The 22,191-nt window shown below is 36.1% G+C and overlaps 2 protein-coding genes across 6 annotated transcripts in view; one reads left to right on the top strand and one right to left on the bottom strand.

Moving 5' to 3' along the window:
- LOC113503028 (myotubularin-related protein 4) overlaps positions 1–22,191 on the bottom strand; it is a 77,341-nt gene that overhangs the window by 15,521 nt on the left and 39,629 nt on the right. For 3 of the 5 annotated variants that reach the window (XM_026884811.1, XM_026884815.1, XM_026884814.1), the window contains exons 2-3: positions 12,295–12,686; positions 515–691 (exon numbers count right to left, since the gene is read on the bottom strand). In XM_026884811.1, the coding sequence (XP_026740612.1) occupies positions 515–691; positions 12,295–12,441 (324 nt within the window). In that variant the 5' untranslated portion in view covers positions 12,442–12,686. The remainder of the gene's footprint in view (positions 1–514; positions 692–12,294; positions 12,687–22,191) is intronic. The other 2 variants (XM_026884813.1, XM_026884816.1) reach the window with 2 other exon arrangements.
- On the top strand, positions 3,994–9,508 carry LOC113503032. The gene is made up of 2 exons (XM_026884824.1): positions 3,994–4,845; positions 4,941–9,508. The coding sequence occupies exons 1-2, from the start codon at positions 4,612–4,614 to the stop codon at positions 6,066–6,068; spliced, it is 1,362 nt and encodes a 453-aa protein (XP_026740625.1). The 5' UTR covers positions 3,994–4,611; the 3' UTR covers positions 6,069–9,508.

Genomic DNA, 22,191 nt, shown 5'->3' with positions numbered 1-22,191 from the left:
GGATTATGTAATCCTAGTACTATCGTAGCTGCACGTGCCGTGATGCTGCAAATTGGGCGGAAAGCCAGCGTCTAGACTGAGTCCGTCTGGCTCTCGAGCATGCCTCGGTCGTGAAGCCCGTTATTCGAGCATTTATGTTATTTAAAATATATTTGATGTTATGTTTGCCGCCGACATGCGGCAAATATCGCCAGGGGAATTATTATTTTAATAAAGTACTTAACGTTACTTTCCTTAGTCTCATAAACCTTCAGATGCAATGTTTTTGAGTCTGTGTTGCAAATGTCAACTAGAACTAGCCCCTTGGTATCTTCAAATGTACATGTTCTTAAAACGCAGTCTTGGAAAACCGTATTCCTTGAAACTAAATTTGCCGGTATCTCTTTTTCGGATGGCAAAACATCAGATGACTCCATCCACTTTGGGTTGAGCGGGAATGTCACTCGTCTTTCGTTATATGGGGCTGAACTCTTGAATAGTACATAATATATTTAGTATAATAGTTGTAGTATACCTGCACAAACTCTCCACAGATGGGCGTGAAGCCGGCATCGAGGCCGGGCTCGTCGTAGTGCGTGCGCAGGCGCGGGTAGAGGTCGGCGGCGCGCACGCGGTGCGGCGGCGGCTCCGGCTGGGGCGGCGCGCGGTACCGCTCGCGGTCCGACATCTCACTAGTCGACGGCACTACCACCTGCGGACAAACCGACATACGGGTTACATAGTTGAATATGGCTAAGAACAATATAAACAAATTATAGACGAAAAAGATTAAAAAATTACTGAACTGACGACATATTACAAGGCCCCAATTCTGATGTTTACAATGGCCGGTTAATGAATGGAAATTGGAATAAATTGGCACTATACGTATTATTCTAAGCATTTTTCCAAGACTATTATTGAAAATTCAGTACGGGGTGGTCAGTACAATGAATTTCCAATTATTGTATTGGCAAAATGCTAAAGAGAATAGGATTTCTTTCAAATTTAATCCAATTGCCTTTCAGTCATCGGCCATTATAAAATAGCAGAATCTGGGCCCAGATCAAATCAAAATTAATATTTTGTTTAACTTCCAACTATACAGTGAGCGTTAAAACAATATATTTGTAATCTTCGATTTTATCTTTATAATAGGAACAGCTGATTTAAGACAAACAACCAATCAGCTGATTAAATCAAAACAATAGATGGACAAAGTTCTATGATTTAAATACAATATAACCGATGAATGCTTCATTACATTTACATTAGTGTTGATTCGGTGGAAACGAACAAAACATGTATTTACTCTCCATCCGCATAATACCTCGAGAAGGCCAGAGATATTGAGACAAGACACATCTGACACGTACATTACGGCACAAAAGCAACAATTTATAAAGAAAAACCTTTAAAAAATCTAGCTATCAAACAATTTTCACAAGTCCCAAATTAAGGAATAACTGTCCCACTGTAAGGCGAAATCACGTCCCACTTAAAGCCCCGTTCAAAAAAAGCAGTCACAAAATCACAAGGTTGAATTAATATCTATTATTTACTAATACTGTTGTAAACGCGTTCACTTTGTATTGGGCTACTGTCCAACTGTTATTGATAAGAGGTCCTTCAAGATGCCGTAAGGACGTGTAGGTGAGAGCGAGAAAGCACAACTTCCCCTTTCTATATTTGTTCATTGATACGGTATCATCATAAGGAATCGTGTTCCGGGAACTGTGTGCACTCTATTAGGAAATGTTATTGTCATTAAGTACTCTTTTGGGTTATGTTTTCCTAGTACATACACTTGTATTTTGCTATGTAGGTATACTAGGTATTAACCATAATTTAAAGGAGAAGGAACGATTTCAAGGTCAATAGTTTTTACCCATTTAAAAAATAGTATTAAATCATAAAATTCAAATCTAACTACATATGTATATATGTATTGTAAACAACCGAACTTTGCATTTAAATAAACAAACTTCAAGAAGTGTAAAAACAATTCCATTCAGTCTCATAAATAAAGTAGAAGTTCACAATTTCTTTGCAGAATCTGTTCGATATCTGAAAGTTGAAAAACTAATTTCAGAAGCCACGTTTTAAAAGTACTTTCGTCTTTCTATTTTCACTATAAGAATGTGAATACGTTTTTCTAAGTTTATCATATTATTTAGTAGGAAAATGAACTACTAGATCGATTAAGCAATTTGAAAAGTACTTTGAAAACTAAATATTTTTTTCCATAATCAGATGAATAGACTTTTGCCAACCTTTAACTATCATACATAAGTGAGTGAAGACACATACACAAGACCTAGGACAATCTATTCTGCATAGGCAATAATGATAGATTTCCGGTCCGCCGCTAGCTACGTCTTAGCCATCAAAACCAATTATGGTATAATATCCCTCCTAAGTAGCTACAAATAGCGTGGCACTACTAACTGCGTGGTTTATATTACTTTGCGCGTTAATCTCTACTATTCTTTTCATTTGATAACTCTTACAGTTGAAAATGTTTTGTAAATTTAATTTTAAAATAAAATAGCAGACGGGTGGGTCGGTTGAACATAACTTTTTGTGATATTTATTGTAAGGCCCGAAAATTTATGAAAACCGAAGGCTTAGAAACTGGGAATCACCTAAACATGAGTATTACATAAATTATTGTTTACAGATGTAATTGTTTTCAAACCGTGGCTCCCGGCTAAAATGTAATTTTCGCTACGAGAATAATTTTACCTTAACAAATAGTAGCGAAGTTATTTCTGTTTGCTTTAAGTGTATGGTGAAAGTGTTTAAAGACGTAAATCTCTCTCCACAGTAAAACTAAAACTGAACAAATAAATGTGTAGGTCGTACATATATTGGTTTTGTACGAATTACCTGCGTTGAGTGCAAAATGTTATGTTCTACAATATCTGACGGTTGTCTGAAGGACCGACGGTTCTAGAGTATCTGATTATTTAATTTAATTTGGAAATAGTTAAAATCGAAACATATACACGTAAAAAAAGGTTGTTATAGTTGTTAAAGAGAGATAGCTAGCTCCGTGTAGACTGTACTGTGTGTAACTTTTCAATAGTATTGAGTACTTGGTCAACTAAAGTCATATAAAACCAATTTTGCACAAAAATACAAACTTATCAGTTATAATTTTTGTTATATTTGTTGAAACTAGAAAAATACCTTGATAAACATTATATAACAAAGTTTGATTACATGGTAAATAATCAGATGCAGTATTGCAAGTCACTCGGCTGTGCCTAAACGCATAATCAGTACATAGGCGTTATGTAAAAGGCGCGCTACGTGAAGTTATGTTGCCTTGGTATCATTTATCGATATAACCAAACAAAAACGGTTTCTAAATATAGACTGCATTTGATTTCGTGCAGTTATTTGCATACAGAAACGTAGACAATCAGAAAACATAAGTTGTGTATTGTTTCTGACCTTTTTTTAAAAATTATTAAATACTTTTCTTTCTCATATTTAGGGAGACCCAAACTAACTTGACTTAAAGTAAGGTAAAAGCGAGACGAAACTCTACATGTTGTAGAGCGGCATCCTTTTTTCACAACAACCTTGTTTTGTTGTTAATAGGTTCCCAGACCTTTTTAACCAGTATCTATTAATTAACTACGTGTAATTAGATTGTTTGTTACGACTACAGATTTGAAGACCAATAACCGAAGTTTGACTCGGTAATAAACTCGTAATCATAATAAATTGACTCGAATGCTTATGATTCAGTGGTGGCGCTCCGAAACCTCTTGGAATGTGGTCGAGTAGGGTACTTAAGAGGAAATTTATTATAAGCGTTTCTTCACACGTCCAGTTAATAGTTTAATAATTTATGTGTAACACTTATGAAATTACTTTTATATTTTTAGTTTAGAAAGCAATTGGTATAGTTAGTATATGAAGCTTATTTCAAGCTGTTTGTTACATAAAAACGAAATCATATAGGTATTATGAGCTATCAAATTGAGTAAGCAAAATTCATTAAAATACCTCTTCATTAAAATGCCATCCTAGTTACAAAGCCAGACAAAACAATCTTTTTCTCAACAGGATGCACATACCTTTCAAACGGACAACTAAATTACAAGAATCACTTGTTAGTTGTTGCATCTATAAAAAAATAAAAACCCTGCAATTTCCAGTCAGTGCACATATTATAAGGCAATTCACACTCGGCTCACGCTCAAGCCATGCCATGCCGCATGCCAGCCCTCACTGGATACTACGGAGCACGTTAGAAAGCGACCTTGCATTACCTAACTTCTACTCAGGCGCATTACGTACATATGCGTACAGGCGGTCGTTGATTAAAATATACAGATAAAGAACGAACTGAAATCCAAGGTTGTTTATAAAAGTTAGATTACAATTTATGTAACCAATCTTGTCGATTTAGCCTTGAGTCGAGCCTTGAGGAAGAGTTTTCTTACCAAAGAATAATATTTACCCACTATACGGAACGTGCACGACACCAGCGCCACCATGTAAACGCAACAAAAGGGGAGTATGTCAAACAGTGAATGACAAGTGCATAATGTTTATTGTTCTAAAATAAATAAAGTAAATATATAGAAAGACAATAAATAGTGTTTTTATAGATATATGTTAAAAACAATTAAGGAGAACATGGATGTGATTATAAAAACTGGTTTTGAGAGTGTAAAACATGAAATAAGTTTCCAGCCCCAAACTATGCTGAAGGGAAAAAAAATGGTTTTAGCTGAACACGTAAGGAATGTCGAAGAACTAAGAACTAATGGCAATAGTTATTTAATACGAGCAAACATCATTCGTCAAACATCGGTGACCGTAACACCCTATAACACAAGTTTAAACGTAAGTACTTTTCTAACCTAAAAACATTCACACATTTTAGTATTCTACGGTAGTTAAAGTATATATCTATTAACGATTTTATTTATTTATTACAGATAAATAGTTCTCGGGTTGTCACCGGAGTAAAGTGCAGCTGCGTTTACAACCAAAGCGGCAAATGCAAACATGTTGCTGCTCTAATATGTTACATTAACGACAAAGTTAGTCATTCAAAAACAAGCTGTGAACAACAATGGGGCAAACCCAGCATTCGTCAATTTGTTCAATGTAAATACTCCAAAGGGAGGTACTTTCAAGATATGTTTCCATCAGTATCCAAGACTGAATGTTGTAAACCACAATCAATAATAAGGCATGATGAATTATTGCAAGAGTCATCGTTGAAACAAATATTACAGGCAACAGAGCAGACTCTAGATTCAAACCTAGTAACTGAAGTTGTGTCTGATACATCGGACAAAGTTGATTTGGAAAAAGAAGACTGCTTAGCTTGTTTAAACTTTTTTTTTACAGTTAAGAGTGAATTTCAATTATACAAACGTGATTACCCGCTAGCAGAAAATCTAGAAGAATATTATAAGAAATATGTAGCTGTAACGAATGAAGACATAATTAACATTTGTTGTAATACAATGAAGCAATCAGACTGTCCAAACTGGTATGCAATTAGACACTTGAGGATAACTGCAAGTAAAAATATACATAGTATAAAATCACGTAAAACCAAATCCATAGAAAGTTTAGTGTCAAGTATTTTAAAACCAAAGAAAATTGATTGTGTTGCAACCCGGTATGGCTTATGTAATGAAAAAGATGCTATATTACTTTACGAAAAAATAAATTTCTGTAAAGTGAAAACTGTTGGTGCAATTATTAGTAAAGAGCAACCTTGGCTGTGCGTTAGCATTGATGGAGTAGTGGTTGAGGATGGATGTGTGACAAAGCTTGTCGAAGTGAAATGTCCAATTTCATGTGAAAAAAAACCTGTAGTTGACTTTGCTAATAATTTATGCAATGTGGATTACTTAGTTCTTATAAACAATGTTTTAGAAATAAGGCAAAGCCATCCATACTACACTCAAGTCCAGTCACAAATGTATGTGACTGGAATGACAATATGTGATATTTTTGTCTATTCACCATTGAGAAATGCCAGTGTGGCTGTACAAGTTAACCGTGATGAACAATTCATTGAAGAAATTAAGATTCGTCGAATTAATTAATTTTCCTTTTGTATGTTGCACAACACAATGCGAGCAACACAATTCGCACTTGTTGATTCGTACGTTTTGACATGAAAGCATTTCGTGACAAAAGATGTAAATGCTTATTGCGTACGGTTTAAGTATTTATGAAATCCAAAGGCCAGTCACTTGTTTTGTCATTTTAAGAGTGCTTGCGTAGTGAACACAAGCATTGGCTCACACCTTTAAGTACCAGGAAAGCATAATAACATAAGAGGTTACAAAATGTTTCTGCAAGAGACGTTGTTGTCATTTAGTTAATTTGTAATTCAACAAGTTAGATGCTTGTGCGGTCAGGTTTTCACTAACTTATATTAAATTACGAAAAACGTCAAGCCATCAAAAGTAAATTATGTTCGCGTTAGTTTCCCGTTTTACGTAATTTAGGTAATATAATAAACTAGCTGTTGCCTAGCGAGCTAAAAATAACACAAAATCGCGATGAAAACTATGCCAATCCAAATTACAAATTTCATCCGAATCCGCTTAGCAGGTTTTACGTGAAAGACTCACAAAGTTCAATCTTCCAAATTATCCCGTTTTAAATAGTAATAGGATAACTAATTTGCTTAATATCATAGTGACAGTGCTAATACTCGTACGACATAACTTTTTTCCTTATTGAGCCAACTTTAGCGGTCAAACGCTGGTATGTAGTAGCGGTCAAACGCTTTCCAGTTCATAGTCGTCATTCCAGAGACTTTCTACCATAACGGTTTTTACTGTCTGTTCTGCGAATTGTGGATTACCTTCATCCATGTTATTTCATCTTATGCCTATGACGATCAGTTTTGTATATACGAAAAATATTATGAGAGGTTTTGGGATTATCATCGCCTATAATCTCTTAAATAGGCCAACTGTTGTTTTGAATAATTAGGAGAGCATAAATGCCGTGTTATCAATGACATAAGAAACTTATAAGTAATTTACACATAACACAATTACATAAAATCAAAGTCCACGCAATCTGAGTTAGTTTATTCAAGCGCGCAACTGATATTTTTGGCTAATAATAAAGACATTGAAAAATATTACGTATTTATCAACATAATTAGTTTTTAACACTTTGAACTCATTTGGGGAAAGACAAGACATGATTTATTTAGATTATTTATTTCATTAATGTTAACTTATACACGAGGTCAGTAAATGTTAGATAATAGACGTCATTATTTTGCATTACACATTTTTTATGGCACCCTAGTATACGCACTTGAGCATGCTTGAACTGACTCTACTTTCCATCGCGGTATTAATTGATGCAACATTCCACAGTAACAAGTATGTATTTATTCCTCGCGTCGTCGTTCACATGGGGCCGAGTTAAACCTGCACTTAGGGTGCAAATATCTAGGTATAAATTGTACGTCGACAGATAAATTGCAAACTACAACGTAACAAGTTAGCGTGTGCAATTTTATTTTAAACTTGGGGACAAGGTTTTTTTGGCCATTGGTCTTTTTATCCACTTTCTACGTCTATTAACAACTTGCAGGTTTCTTAACAAGTCTCTTTTGTACTTTTTTAGATGTGATACAATCAACCGCGTCGCGTAGCGTTACTTTATAAGGGCTGAATTACAAAACAATGAGTAATGGAGCGTTTCCTAACGAGGAGAGCTGACATTAAAATATCAGGAGCTCGTGGGTGTCCGCCCACGGACCTTGCGGCGCATTCACCCTGCACAGTTCAACGGACACTTACTTTTGCGCACAACCTGAGACAGACAACGAAAAAACTAAATCTTTCTGCGAACAAAACGTGACAATCTATTCCATCACAGAATCGCCTGTCGTTACATAAAAAATAAAGTAGCGCACATTTTTGTCAGATGAGATAATCAAGTGTCGGCAGCGCTCTACAAAGTGGTTCGAAATCGGAGCTGGTTTTTTGTTCCTGAAATCGTAACTTTATACGGTTCTATTGTCGAGTTTCCGAGTGTCGAATCACGATTTCAGATAGAATAGCTAATATGTGAAAAGAAGACTGCCGTAACAAAACGAACAATGCTCACTGTTCAAACAGAAACAAAACAAAGTCCTGCACTAAAACATGGTCGTAATCATTAAAAGAGTCATCAAAGCCGCGCGGGTGGGCGGGCGCCTACTACGCACTCGCCGACTAACCTGCCCGTTCGGAAATCCCCGCCGACACTACAAGCTTGTACTGAATGGGGAACCATGCATATGGTTTGGTTAATAGTTGAATTTCAAGCGTGGGTCGTTCACCTCGGGTGTCGATGGATGGTAAACATTAAAAAAAAACTCGCCGACTTTAAGAAGCTACAAATATTCTTGGGCGTTACGTTGTTAAACCGGATCTCGTGTAGGTATTTTATTAACCTGTGTAGTTAATAGCCATTGTACTCGTGTGTACTGAATACGTTTCGGAATAACTCGATGACAGTTGGTTTAGTGAACTTTGGTGATTATTGTTACTTTACGGTGCTATTGGATTTTTACATACGTTTGTGGTATGAAAATGAGGCGAAAGTCAGCCTGTTGATACACCAAAAAAACGCCGAAAATTTGTTGATTCCAGATTAAAACCGGTCTGTTGGCAGCCCTGCACGTAATGTGTGTCATGTTGGGAAAACATACAGCCAGTGCTTGCACAAACAAACCAGGTTAAAGATCGCAACATTATTTTCAAAGTTGAAGCTTTATACCTATTGTTTGGTACTCATCACTATGAACACTGCTGAAAATGCCAATAATCCTGGGACTTATGACAGAGCACATCATAAAAAAACAAGCCCTTCATATATAATTGCTATTTTATAGCGTCATCAAGTAGATAAAATACAAATTTTATGTACAGTGTGTATATTTGCAAACAGACTACTAGGGAAGCAGGGGTCCAAACAACATGAGTCGTGTGCACTAGACCCAAACAGAGATGGCTAGACGACTCCTTTTGTGAATTGTCCCCAAAAACATCTGAACCGTAAGGTCTGAAAGGAAGAGGAAGGCTTTGTCCGACACCGTGTTACAATATTTAGTTTAAACAAGTGAAAAACAATGACTCAGCTGCCTTGAGATCTGGTCTGGACTTTGTGACGTATCTGTCAAACAGCAAGGCAATCTCATCTTGGTAAAACTATTTTTAGCATGCACATTTTCTATAAGCAGCTTAAGTGCAGAAATACCAGGATACCATAAAAGTTATGAATGAACGAACGCTACGTGTCGACGATGTAAACCTTCGCAAGGAGGGTTTGGTTCTAGTTATCGTTTTGGACTATATCGTCTGACTCAGTCATTCATGGCTTGAATAAGAATTAGGTTTACAATCATATCAGCTGTGTGCTTCAATGACTAATGTAATATTTTTTGTGTGAAGGTCATCTGTGTTATGTTGTCATTTTGATTAATATTTTATAGTAAACTAGCTGACCCAGCAAACGTTGTTTTACCTAATAAATTATTTCTAGTTATGTATTTTTAATGCCACATTATAAAAAAAATAAACACAAACAATTTTGTCCAAAAAATAAAATATTTTTTTTTTAGTGTGAGCAACCCTTATCACTTAGGGGTATGAAAAATAGATGTTGTTCTATTCTCAGACCTACCCAATATGTATATAAAATTTCATAAAAATCGCTCGAACCGTTTCGGAGGAGCACGGTAACTAACATCGTGCCATGGGAATTTTATATATTAGAAGATTTGTATTTTTTTACTAATAAACAGTAAAATACTACCTTATAAGCACTGGTGGCGTGGGATACTAGGAAACCATGACTCATATGGGAGTAGGCGCTCATATCTATAGTTTGTAAACTCTGCTTATTCGATACGAAGCAATCAAAGCGTACCATTAGGCAACAGCATCTGCGGAAGGGGCAAGCCCTCGCTTGCATAACATAAAGCATGACTAATGCAACGGTAGTATGAGTAGGAGATAGAATAAGGTCGTTTGAGGTCAACATGTGGACACCATCAGCTCGCGTCCGCGTGTTGCAAAACAATACTAATATACCAGTTATAGTGAACACAATGTTCACATACATCATGCCATAAGAGCAACACACACTGCAAAAGTGACAATTATCTAATGTGTAAAGCGATACGAGTAGCGTGTGAAACAAAGGCGCAACACAAAGAGATGAAAAAATATTAATTCATCCAAGTCGAAATAACACCGTCAACTACTACTGTCTGTTTCTTTGTTTCATGGGTTCGCACAACGAAATAGGTTCCGATAGTGATACAGATAATGAATGAAACGTACATTTGTTATCCATTCACTCAATCATTCATGTCATTCAACCCTGCCCGAGGCCGCGTGTTGCACTGAAAGGCCCATTCAAGGTTTAGTACTGGCGTTTGTATATTTATGAATTCCTGATACGAACTATTGAAACATGTGAAGGAGATAGAAGAGGCGTAGTGGCTAGAGTGGGGCATTGTCAACGTTTGTGTGTCACTCTTGATCAACAACAATGGATTAAAATACTTCCGGCGCATACAGCTATGGACAGAGTAATCACTCGGCGATCATGTGATCCTAGTTAGATGCATCTGTGACGTCATTATCATTGATTTATAGTTTGGCACGTTTTGTCTTTCAGATCTGAATGCAACGCCATTAAAATACTATTTATTACTTTACTTATGGACAGCACGTTTTTTAACCACATAACGTAGACATCTTGTGATTTTACGAAGTCAAAACCAATCTATACTTAAGTCAAGTCACAAAATAATAACAAATGTTTGATCCATTCCAACTTCAAACATAAATAAGGAAATAAATAAATACACATGACACAACATGTGAGTACCAGGAGCACAGAAACGACAACATGTCTCAGTAATGAGTCACGCTCATTACGGTGCATCTGACATTGTGGAGGTCCATATAGCCCCCACCATTAGTTTCAATTGATAAATTACGATTTTGACTGCTTGGCTTTATGCGTCACTAGTCTACAGTTCTACACAAGAATGAATTTATTCATTGAATAGAGGATGTTGGGATAACGCAATTTTAAATCATTTGTTTTGTATCCATATTATTTGTATGAGAATGTATTCTACGCTAAGAATGGATTTTATGACGTCATAGCATAAGTGCTGAATTATTTACTTTGAAAAAGCGACACATTACAATATTCACGTCTATAAAAAGTTGTATTATATAAAATCAGTCATTCTTAGTACCTAGATGTAAAGTTAACTTACGAGACAATAATTTTCCGATTCCAGAGACTGTCAATACAAGAATCAATGAAATTGTTTAAACAACTGATAAAAGTTTGATTATTTATTAAGAAACATATTTGTAAACATGTGGAACATTTGGAACGCTTTAAGTATGAATCATATATTAATAAGAACAAAATTAAAGAAAGAAAAAATATGGCGGTTTCAAGAAGTAGCCGTACGTTTTGTAAACAAAAACTTTTTTATGACAACTGTTCACTACCAGACTCATTCCAATCTGTATAATTTTCCTCATACATAAATAGCAGCAAAAACTTCCTTAACTCACTCAAAAATACTAAAACCAAACATAAACATTGAGCTGGTTAAAAGTGCAAACTCAGAAATAGACTTTCACTCAACGTTCGTCCCTTACTACGGAGGTTCATTACAAAAAGTTCCAATTACACCGTAGCGAAGCCTTGCAGGTAATCATAGTACGCTCGACCCCCCCCCCCCCGAACCCCGCTCAATGAACGGCGAGGGGGGGGCTACGTCACTGTACGTACACACAATTATTCGTCTCAAGGTGAAGGACTCCAAGTCCCGTTACTTTTCCCCATCGTCCATTATTCAACTCCCTGCTTTTACATCACACAAAGAACAACGAATAAAATTATTATTGTTTTGACAATACCTGGAAATATCAAGTTATTGCAAGACGATATTGCAATGTTATTTCATTAGAACATATCCATTTCTATTCCTGTTTTATTGTGAAACTTTGACAGTATTATATTCACAATACGGTATCGATTACACGGCTGGGTATTTAATTAATTGGAAACTTAGTTTGTTACAAAACCAATTATAACTAGACAAACTTGTATTTATGAAAATTGGTCTAGAAATAGCCTAATCGATAATACTGTTAGACCATTTAAATACGTTTTAAATCGTTGTTTTCTTAATAAAAAAATAAAGATTCTGTTGGCAGTTGTCCAGCGGATTACCAGGCTGCCATAAAGGGGAGATGTATGGTCGGTACCAACCTGTGAGTACTCAGGCGAGGGCGGTCTGGGCGGGTACTTGGAGGCCATGCGCGCGCCCGCACCGCAGCCCTGCGCGGCCACGGGCTCATCCTCCGGGTAATACAAATGCACGAAATCCTCCGTGTCCAAAAACGTATTGATCAGCATAATCCACACAATATAAACACTAACTATTAAATAATTTAACGCAGTCTAACAGATCAGACTTTACGACCACTATGCACTAGTATATATTAAATCACTGTTGTAGGAAGCACGCCATCGTAACGCATCAGTTTTGTAACGTTCCATGATTTGGGTCCTCAGATATAATCTATATAAATAATAAATAAGTTAATACATTCACTACACTTGTATAAAATCACATTTGCACCATTCGTCCGCACATTTACCTAATGACAATTGGATGATTTGTTTAATTTGTTACATTTTTGACACTACTGTTATGGTTGTTATCGCGACTGAAAACGATGTCCCTTATCGTTAGTTTATCGGTGACGGTACAGCTGTTTAAAGGCCACAGCACATGTAGGGGCGTGAACACTGAACATGGCGCTTATCTTTCAAAAGTGTCACAATAATCAAAAAAACTTGTAGATATACTACAAAGAGCTACTTTAAATTTGGATGATAAGCTAGGTTATTGCACAAGCGCGGGTCAAGTACACGTGATGTGGGCAAGGTTTCTTTGTGATTAAAACAATTGATGAGACAATTTCGAAAAGCATTTGAATTTGCACGGGCGATAGCGAGCAGTATTTATATTAAAGTTACGTTATGAACGAATTACGGCAATCAATGTTGATAAAACATTTAACAATTTGAAATACGAGTAAACGCACTTATGTAACGAGATAGTGTGTTATTGAAAAGATTAATAATAGATTAAAAATGACACTCATAATTAAAATATCAACATTACATTTCAGGCCAAATTATTCGTTCAGCAATTTTTCTTATAAAGGATAATGAATATGATACAACAGATTATAAGGTAAATAAATCGATTGGTTGTCCCATCGATCGCGGTATTCCCCGAAGTCGAGTATTTTAGTGGGATGACAAAGCGTTTGTTTGTATCGATTATTCAGAAGCTATTTATAAAATCTTTGCTGCATCATGAATGCAAGTCTTTGTGAGATTGAACCTGCGTTGAACTTTAAACGTAAACGTATTTATTTATTCTCGAGGCAGCTCCATGTGAGTACAAAGACTATATTAAGGTTCTGACACCTTTATTGTCAAGCTATTGTATTGTGCATAGCAATGTATACTTTATACATAAAACGGATCGAAATTGAAACGTATGCAGGTGTTTCTATAAAACTTGTATTTTATTCTTACATCGACCATTTCGCTATATATCTTTGTTTCGGTCGCTTGAAGAGGAAGAAAAGCTGCAATTATTATAATAACTTTCGTGAAGGATTCCTAATTTATTATTTAATAATGCCGAGTCACGCTTATTTTCGGGATTGCCCGTAGTTTTAGACCCAACCGGGGTCCTTAACCATGAGCTACAGAGGCAGCGGGTTTAAAGTCGAAAAAGCAATGTACTGTCAGTACTATCTCAAATATGTTATCTGTACCAATTGGTATTTCAAGGTACTTGTAATTATCCATCATAAATGCTGTCATTAACAACTCTTTAACTTTAGTGTTGTTAATGGCACTTTCGTTTTCGAGAATACCTATAATAAGGCTCTTGCGCTTGCTGAAGACAGAGAACAAACAACACCGTTTAGAGTAAGCAGCTATCGTCTCTATCTATTACTTGTATATTTTTCAGTCTTCTAAGTAGCACGTTTGTCATTGGATAGCACCCAGATCCCAACCTTTACTAAGACGGTCTTATGGGTGTCTGGGTCATGGTCTATCTGGGTGCTATGGATGGGTTTTAGTAAGACCACCACTTATTGTAGTTGCAGAAGAGAGATTGCTCTTCGAAGCAATAGTGCACTATATTTTTTCAGCTACTGCAAGAGTTTACTTTGTTATTTGATTAGCAGACTAAGCTTGATCTTAGTAGACTATTTTAAGAAAATATGAATCAGTGTTCAACCACAACAGTAGTGTCATAAACTTTATAGTAACAAATAGGGATATGTTTCAGGTCATGTGTACTCGGTTAATTGAGGCGCCATTGACGTCATTCATAATGATATGGTCTTTGTTTATATTTAGAAAATACATTATTATAATTATCGTGCGGTAAAGCGAGACTGTTATATAATTAGATTTTTTGTTAATTATCTTTTGAACGACCTTTGGTGAATTGAATTAAATGTTTATCTTCTGAAATAAATTTTGGCGATTTCTAAAGTTTTTAAAGAAAAAAATCTGTGTTTATGGGTATAGAATAAGCTACACACTTGAAACAAGATGGCGTTGCATAAACAACATTAATATTCAAAAGAAGAAACAGACACATGAATGGAATGCTAATTTAAGTACAAAACCATGCACACGGTACTACATGAGTTGATCCACCCGAAAAAAAAAACAAAATTATTCAAAATTTTAATCTCATCGATGAAGCGTGACTCTGACAAATCTTAGGACAACATAAAGGTGACAGAGACAAAGATATCGCTATCTCAAACGAAACCAAAACACTTGCAGTTCTTATTGTTACAAGTATCTTTTGTTTATTGTCATCCAATAGTATTTGTTATCGTAGGCAAATAATGCATGCGTTATTTAAACAGCTCAAAGTCGAAGAGGTTCATTAACCTCAAAGGATATGGGATCATCCATTCAGAGCGATTAGTTCGTTAGAGCTGACGCCAAATTATAAATTTTCCTTAATGTTTTCCTGAAATCCTGGTATTAATTATGTTTGTGCGTGGCTTTTATGGAGTTATTTGTTCAAAATTCCAAATATTATTAGTTTACCATAATAAGAAAAATGTAACAAATAAATAACATAGGAACGGATTCATATTATGTAATACAATATTCAAGTGAGACACTTAAAGATGCCGAGATACATTAATATGCGAGGCTACTGACACTGGACATTAAATTTCCATTCAATGAAAGCAATTGTCACCTTTCTCCATTATTTCAATTGTTGTAAGATATCTGATGAATGACAACGAAGAAGATTTACATTTATATTGAAAACTGAATAATACCTAACTTCCTATTGAAAATCGTACTAGGGTGGTAGGTCGGTGAAGATATCGATAGCTGCTGCTACAATATTGCAAATCTTATAAACGTCGAACGGATGCTTGCTCCACTTTCGATGCGGTACTACGACAGAAAGAATGCGGCCACCGGCGCCCACCAAGTGATAGACACGTCTGTTAAACTATACGATCCTGGTACAACCATTATAAATAACGACGAAACGCTGACAATGGCAATTGTTTGTGAAGCAAAAAATCGTTTTCATGTAAAAAGTATCAATGAAAATGTAAATCGCTTCGTACGGCACGAATCAAAGATTAAATATCTGTGAATTCAATCAAAGAAACTACTAGGCACAAGGTCTCACTAAAATCGTAAAACCACATCAATTATTCCAAGATTACTTTTTTTACTGCATAACCAATGCCTACGAATTTCTTGCGCAAATTACGACATCCAATCGCGTGGATAATTCTAATGAAGAAGTAAGCTGTCAGTGATTACCAAACACTAAGTGAGGTCAGTAATAACATTTATCGACACTTTCCGTTTGAAGCAATTAAACAATAATACCAAGTTTGTAAACGCCGACAACCGGCTTGCGTAACTGAAGCTCAAGTGACGGCTGTTTAGAAAGAGCTCAAATTGTCGGAAGCCAGCAATTTAAGTAGGAAATATAGATATGAATGAAAAGTTTTATAATGCAATCAATAGAAAGACGCGAGCAAAGCGGTCGCGTATCACATTCCTGGACCGCAAGCTAGCGTAGTTGTCGCCGCTCGCCAGCATTCTCATATTACTTACGTCTACCATGTTTTTATAACCAACGAATTACATTTTCGCGCGAAATTCATTCTTAGGTCTTAGAAAACAAGGCGGTTAAAATTAGAGAATTGACTAGGCCGCTAGTAAAGCTATTTTTGTTGCGGTTGTTGTACGGTTGGAGGTAACATGATCTACTACGTTCAAATCGACATGCATTTCTGTAGTCTTGTAACTGCGTAACATGTTATCCTACATTATAAAGACGTAAGATTGTAAATAAGGAAAATGTACAAAAGGAGAACCTGAATGCCAATCAAGTGGTTATTAAATTAGAAGAAACAAAAAGCATTCGTGCTGCTAACATTGAAGCCCTAAATTAGCCTCAACATTGCTAATACGAAGAACAAGAAAAAAAAATGACACTTAAGATATCCAATGATGATAACGTTAACAGCATTAAACGAATCATCTTGGATCTAGTGGCAATTAATCATAATAAGGCCAAGGTCTGCTTCCGTTGAAACGGCGATGAGGATGTAGAAAATGCGACAGGAGTGAAGTGAAAGCCGTGTGAAGCGACGCAATCTGTGGACCATCTCGTGATGGAGATAAATTATAAATAAATACCGATAGGAGCGTGTCGAACTGTGTTTACATGGCTTGTCGATGACCTTCACGCGCATTCACTCCGTACGCCGTCGGATGGTCAAATTGATTGGACCTTTCATTACCCGCAGACCGCAGCGGGCGTTCTGCGGAATTCACAAGCTGTGATGACAAACATAGAATTGTTTGCATCGAATTCAAACAAGCGATTATACGAAAAATGACTTGCAGGCTTCAATATCGACAAATTATTATTTATTTCGTCTCATGATCTTGGCTAGAATATTGTTTGGTACTAATTCAGATATTGAGAAGTATCGCGTGCATGAGTGTTAAATTTCAATCAAGTGTCAACTCTATCCAATCAGGCGCGACGTACAAGACAAACAAACGGTTATTATTGGCCGAACAGAGTCGAGCCGGTCGATAGAAAAAAATGATAAACATCCTTGACAGTTGTTTACGGCGGCGAATGGAAATGTTAGTATTAAGAAGGATAAGAAACTTCATTTCGCAATTAATATAATAATACATTACGTTCATTACGTTTATCTAAATTGAAAGAAAGACGATTAGTTAGCCATTACGCGCCGCTTCGAAGTAAAATTATGACTTCAATAGCTATTATAGTTCCAATGCTCCAAAGACTTATTGCTTGAATTACCATCATGTTATTGAATAGACGTAACATTATGAAGGCTTTTAACTTTTAATTGATTAATGGCTTACATATCAAAAGCTATAAAATACATTGTTAATCTATTGCTGTACCGAGAAGAAATATAAGTGTCAAGTGTTAACACGAGGCGTAAATGGAATGAAACATGAGATCGTTCCGGTACGCCGTATTTAAATACATTATCTAGGCAATTAATTTTCTGCAGTGAATAGTCTAGACGTGTGGCCCATTTGATGGTAAATTATTGCCATATAATCCATAATAGTCGTGTAATTTCTCTCGCAACGGGGTTCTTGCAAGTAAGTCTTCGATTATGTGCGCTAGCGTGAATTTTTGTTAGTGTTAAACACAAACATCATCAGTAGATGGTATACAAATAATTTAAATAGTCACTCACACGGATTTAAGATAATAAAAGCACTAAGAAAAGTTATGCTTCAAGACATCAAGTAAAATATTAAAACGATCATCCATCGCAGTTTTGTCAAACTATCGTCAACTGTCAAAATTATCACTTAAAAAAAAACTAAATTGAGTGTTAAAACAGTACCACGGCTAAAGCACGTTTCTAGCGTAGTTCAAACAGACACACTATAAACAGTCCCCGTTCAATATCAGCAGAAAGTTGTTAGAACGACAGTTAAATAAAGTACCGTTATCAGATGCTGTGAAGGCGAAATAAATCAAGTCAATTTTCACCTTAATCTGTCTAAGGACAAAGCACGGACCTTATTCAATGAGGCTATATTACCCACCTTTCCCCAAGTGCTTAAGGCTAGAAATCTAGTCTCGACACAATACTAGCGAACCGTAAAATAGATATTTATGCTTTATTGCACCATAGCAAGTTGGACCTATACAAACAATATTAGGAACTCGTGAATTTTATGTGTAGAAGTAACGCTGAATCAAATAATGCCGATGAAACGGAACTGTTTGAATGACATTTGTCTAATGTCAAGGTTTTTAAAGTTGATATGATTTCCTGTGACTTAAGAAGCAGATAAGATCGAGGGACTGGTTACAATAGCTTATTAGAAAGCTTGGGCGAGCTGGCGAACCAATGATTGAAGGGACATCGTACGAGTTGTGAAACGATGGTGAAATATAGGAAGATAGAAGCGATTGCCTAATAGGAAAGTTGTGTAGATGTAAATCGAATCAAAGTGTTTATAGCTGCAAGGGACGTGGATACAACACTTTCCATTATTATAACACCCATAAAGTTAACTGTGCCCGTTGTGATTAAGTGCGTTTCTATTCAAACCGTAGCATATATAAAACTAAAAGCGTGGCTTTGATTAATTGAATTACCGCTGTAGGCTTAAACTTCGCCAAATATTTTATTTTTACTAATTCCAGTAATAGGCATACGTCTAAAATAAATTAATTTGCCCGTCAAACAAATCAAGATGCCTGCCAAAATTAGGAAAGCTCAATTAAACTAAATCTTTAATCAACGTTTATAAATATAGGACGTAAGCAAAAAAGGGAAACTTTGAATAAGTCAAGATAACGTCACAAGCATACGAATTCCAAACAACAATTAGTCACCGCTAAACGCCGGCCTACTACTACAAACATATGGTTCATTGTGATTAACCCAAATGTAGATGCAGCATGTGACTCAAGTTATAAGATCGAGGCCGTTTAGAGCAGACCCATAACACGGCCTTGGCGAACACCCAACCACGGGCTCAAAACACTTAGGTATAAATGCTGTTTTATACCGAAGCAGTAAGGTTTCTTTTTGCGTTCTATTTAACTTCTAATATCTTCTCTATTAGTTACCATTAATGTAACGACAGCCGACTAAACATTAGCATAAAAATCTGTGAACAGACTTCATACAGAATCTTCTACATCATTAAGGACGTAAGAAAACTACGAACAATAATTCCTATGAATGATTTAACCTCATTCTTGTCACGTATGTACAAAAGGAGCAATTTGGCCATTATTCTCTTTAAAACTATACTTGCTTATTTTTCTTGATCATGTGTTACATTGAAGTTTATTTTTAGTTTCTTATCAATGAATAAGCATATTACACATACTTCAAGGTTTTTGGTAATTAGTTGTATGAAGTCAAGAATTATTTCCAACACAAAAAAGAAACAAACAACAGCGTTAATAAGCGTTAATAAGCGTATATAACGTATCTACTTAAATGTCCATCGTATTAGTAGGTAAGCGTGACTTAAACGTGAATCAAGTGAGTACGTCAAGTGCATTCAGCTTGTCACTTGCACTAGGTGCAGAGATACGAGCATTTATGTAACGAGGTTCGTGAAAGCCGACCAATAGCGTTCGAACACGACGTCCACGTCGTAAACGCGGCACATACAAACAACAAGTCATGTGAGCGAGCCGCGTCCGAGCGCCGCCGCCGCGAGCCCGCCCATGACCTTCACCTGTGCACGCCGATGAATCGCTGTAAACGCAATTACTATGTACACACAAACTAAACACTAGTAAGAGCACAACAAAGGGCTATAAATAAAATGAAAGAAAAAAGACCTTGCAGACATTACGGTGCAAGCCGCGCGATGCAATGAACGGAAGTTTAAATCTTCAGACAATAAGATAAATGACGTTATGGTCATATTTCAATTTGTAAATGTAGTCATCGTTTCAAGTACATCATGAGGAAAGCATGAATTTAAATGATGTATTTGAATGGTAAGCGAGGGAGAACACAAGGTCTCTAACCTAGACTGAAGCAATAGATGACAAGATAATGATACGCAGCAAAAATAAAGGGATTGTCGTAATGAGTATCGTGGATGCGTTTGAATATTTATAATATCTACTTGGAGCCGAGACGGCCGGCTTCCGCGTTAGATGCAAACGCTTCCGTGATGCAACTACAGGCTGATTACGTTCTTACTGAACAAGTGACTGTGAAAGTTGACTCTCTGTAAATGTCATTTGACTTGTAGATACATGTGGCATTAATTGAAGCGGACGTAGAACTGACATTCTCCACTAACGGCAAGGTCGTCTAGACATGACCGAACAAGGTCGCACTCTCAAAACAACACAATCTTTAAATCTAAATATAATAAACGCATAAAGAATAGGAACAGATGCCTTAGATTCGGTGCGTATCAAAGTTTCGTTTGCATTGTCTTGTTGCTATTTATGTTTTGTAAACTTGTGACACTCCAACTTTCGATTTTCAGCTATTTTTAGAACAATTCTATAGTGGGTGTTTTATCGCCAATAATATAAAACATATACATATATACCATTAATATGGAGATATCGATTCACGCATGTTTAGTTTAGCACGCGTAATTGTCTCAATATATTTCTAATACATAGCACCAGTCAAGTGGGTATTAAAACTATTTAAAAGTAAAATAATTAGGAACACAAAACCCACCGAATATGGCCGAGTTTATGGTCGTGTAAGTACATCCATGGAAAATTTATCGGTTCAGATGCATCGAGATAGAAAGTAGACTTGGCAGTCACAAAGATCACAAGCGAAAAGCAAGTGCACGATGCACATACTGAAATGGAAACAAGTCACGTGAAACTTAATAAAGGTCGAGTACTACACGTCTTGGCAGTCTTGGCACCAATAGGAGTTTAATAACAAAGTATTATGAATATAGATGGACCATGATTATGCATTATTCCATTGCATCGCGAAGGTAACAAAAAACGTTCATGGATCATTAAACGTTTTGTAGAAGTAAGAGCGAAAGAGAAAGATGGCAATAAAAATCCCTGAAATAAAGCACGCGATGTGTCCGTGACGACCACGACCTAAAAACATAACGATAAAACGATGAACTTTACGATTGAAGTTGGAGTCTGCGAGTAACTTGACAATACCTAGCGCGATTATTAATTATCATGTTCAAGAGTACTTCTTCATGAATAGAACTTATGAAATCAAGCAATCGAACTGCGCGGTCACAATGTTTTTTGGATTTTTTATTTGAATATTTTCGAGATGTTCTCAAAGAATTTCTAGAATTTGTCATTTTATAGTATACATTATTAGAGGACTTTTAAAGATACCTTTATCTACTAAACTTTAAAGACTATATTACAATAAACGATTAGAATATCAATAATCTTGAGCTTAAATTGGGGCACACATGGGCTTGGCCTGATAAAGTTGATTAAAATCGATAATGAGTTTTGTATACATAATAATTCATATTCAAATCTAATCTAAATAAAAATATTATATTTGACAACTATTTTAGGTCGGACAGAAAATTTGATGGAGACGGTGTTCTAAAGAAGCGGTCTTTGTGAAAATCGATTGCTGATACCTGGTGGTGTATGAAGTTGGGTTTATGACACTAATAAATTCTTCTAGTTAATAGCAGCATTATAATTTTTCGACATACCACGTGACAGAGTGTAGGTGCGTTGGACGATGGTAACGATTTTCTCAGAACACAGCTGAGACGACGTTGTGGACATGCGCACTAAACTCCACCGCCACGTGGCTGCTACTCGGAAAAAGTCCAATCCAATATGTATTTTAACTCTCCTAGAAGCGGATTTGTAAGTGGTATCACCATAGGTATGTATGCATATATCACCTGCTCCAGTAATAATTTTAAGGGATACGCTTTATCGAGAACACTTGACTTTCGAATTTAGTTTGCCAGGAATAAAGATTTTCCCGATCTTTATCAATGAAACTTTATCGGAATACGCTAAGCAATATGCGGGACTAGTTA

This window comes from Trichoplusia ni, chromosome 18, assembly GCF_003590095.1.
Source record: "Trichoplusia ni isolate ovarian cell line Hi5 chromosome 18, tn1, whole genome shotgun sequence".
Lineage (NCBI taxonomy): Eukaryota > Metazoa > Arthropoda > Insecta > Lepidoptera > Noctuidae > Trichoplusia > Trichoplusia ni.
This window is presented reverse-complemented; position numbering and strand designations above follow the sequence as displayed.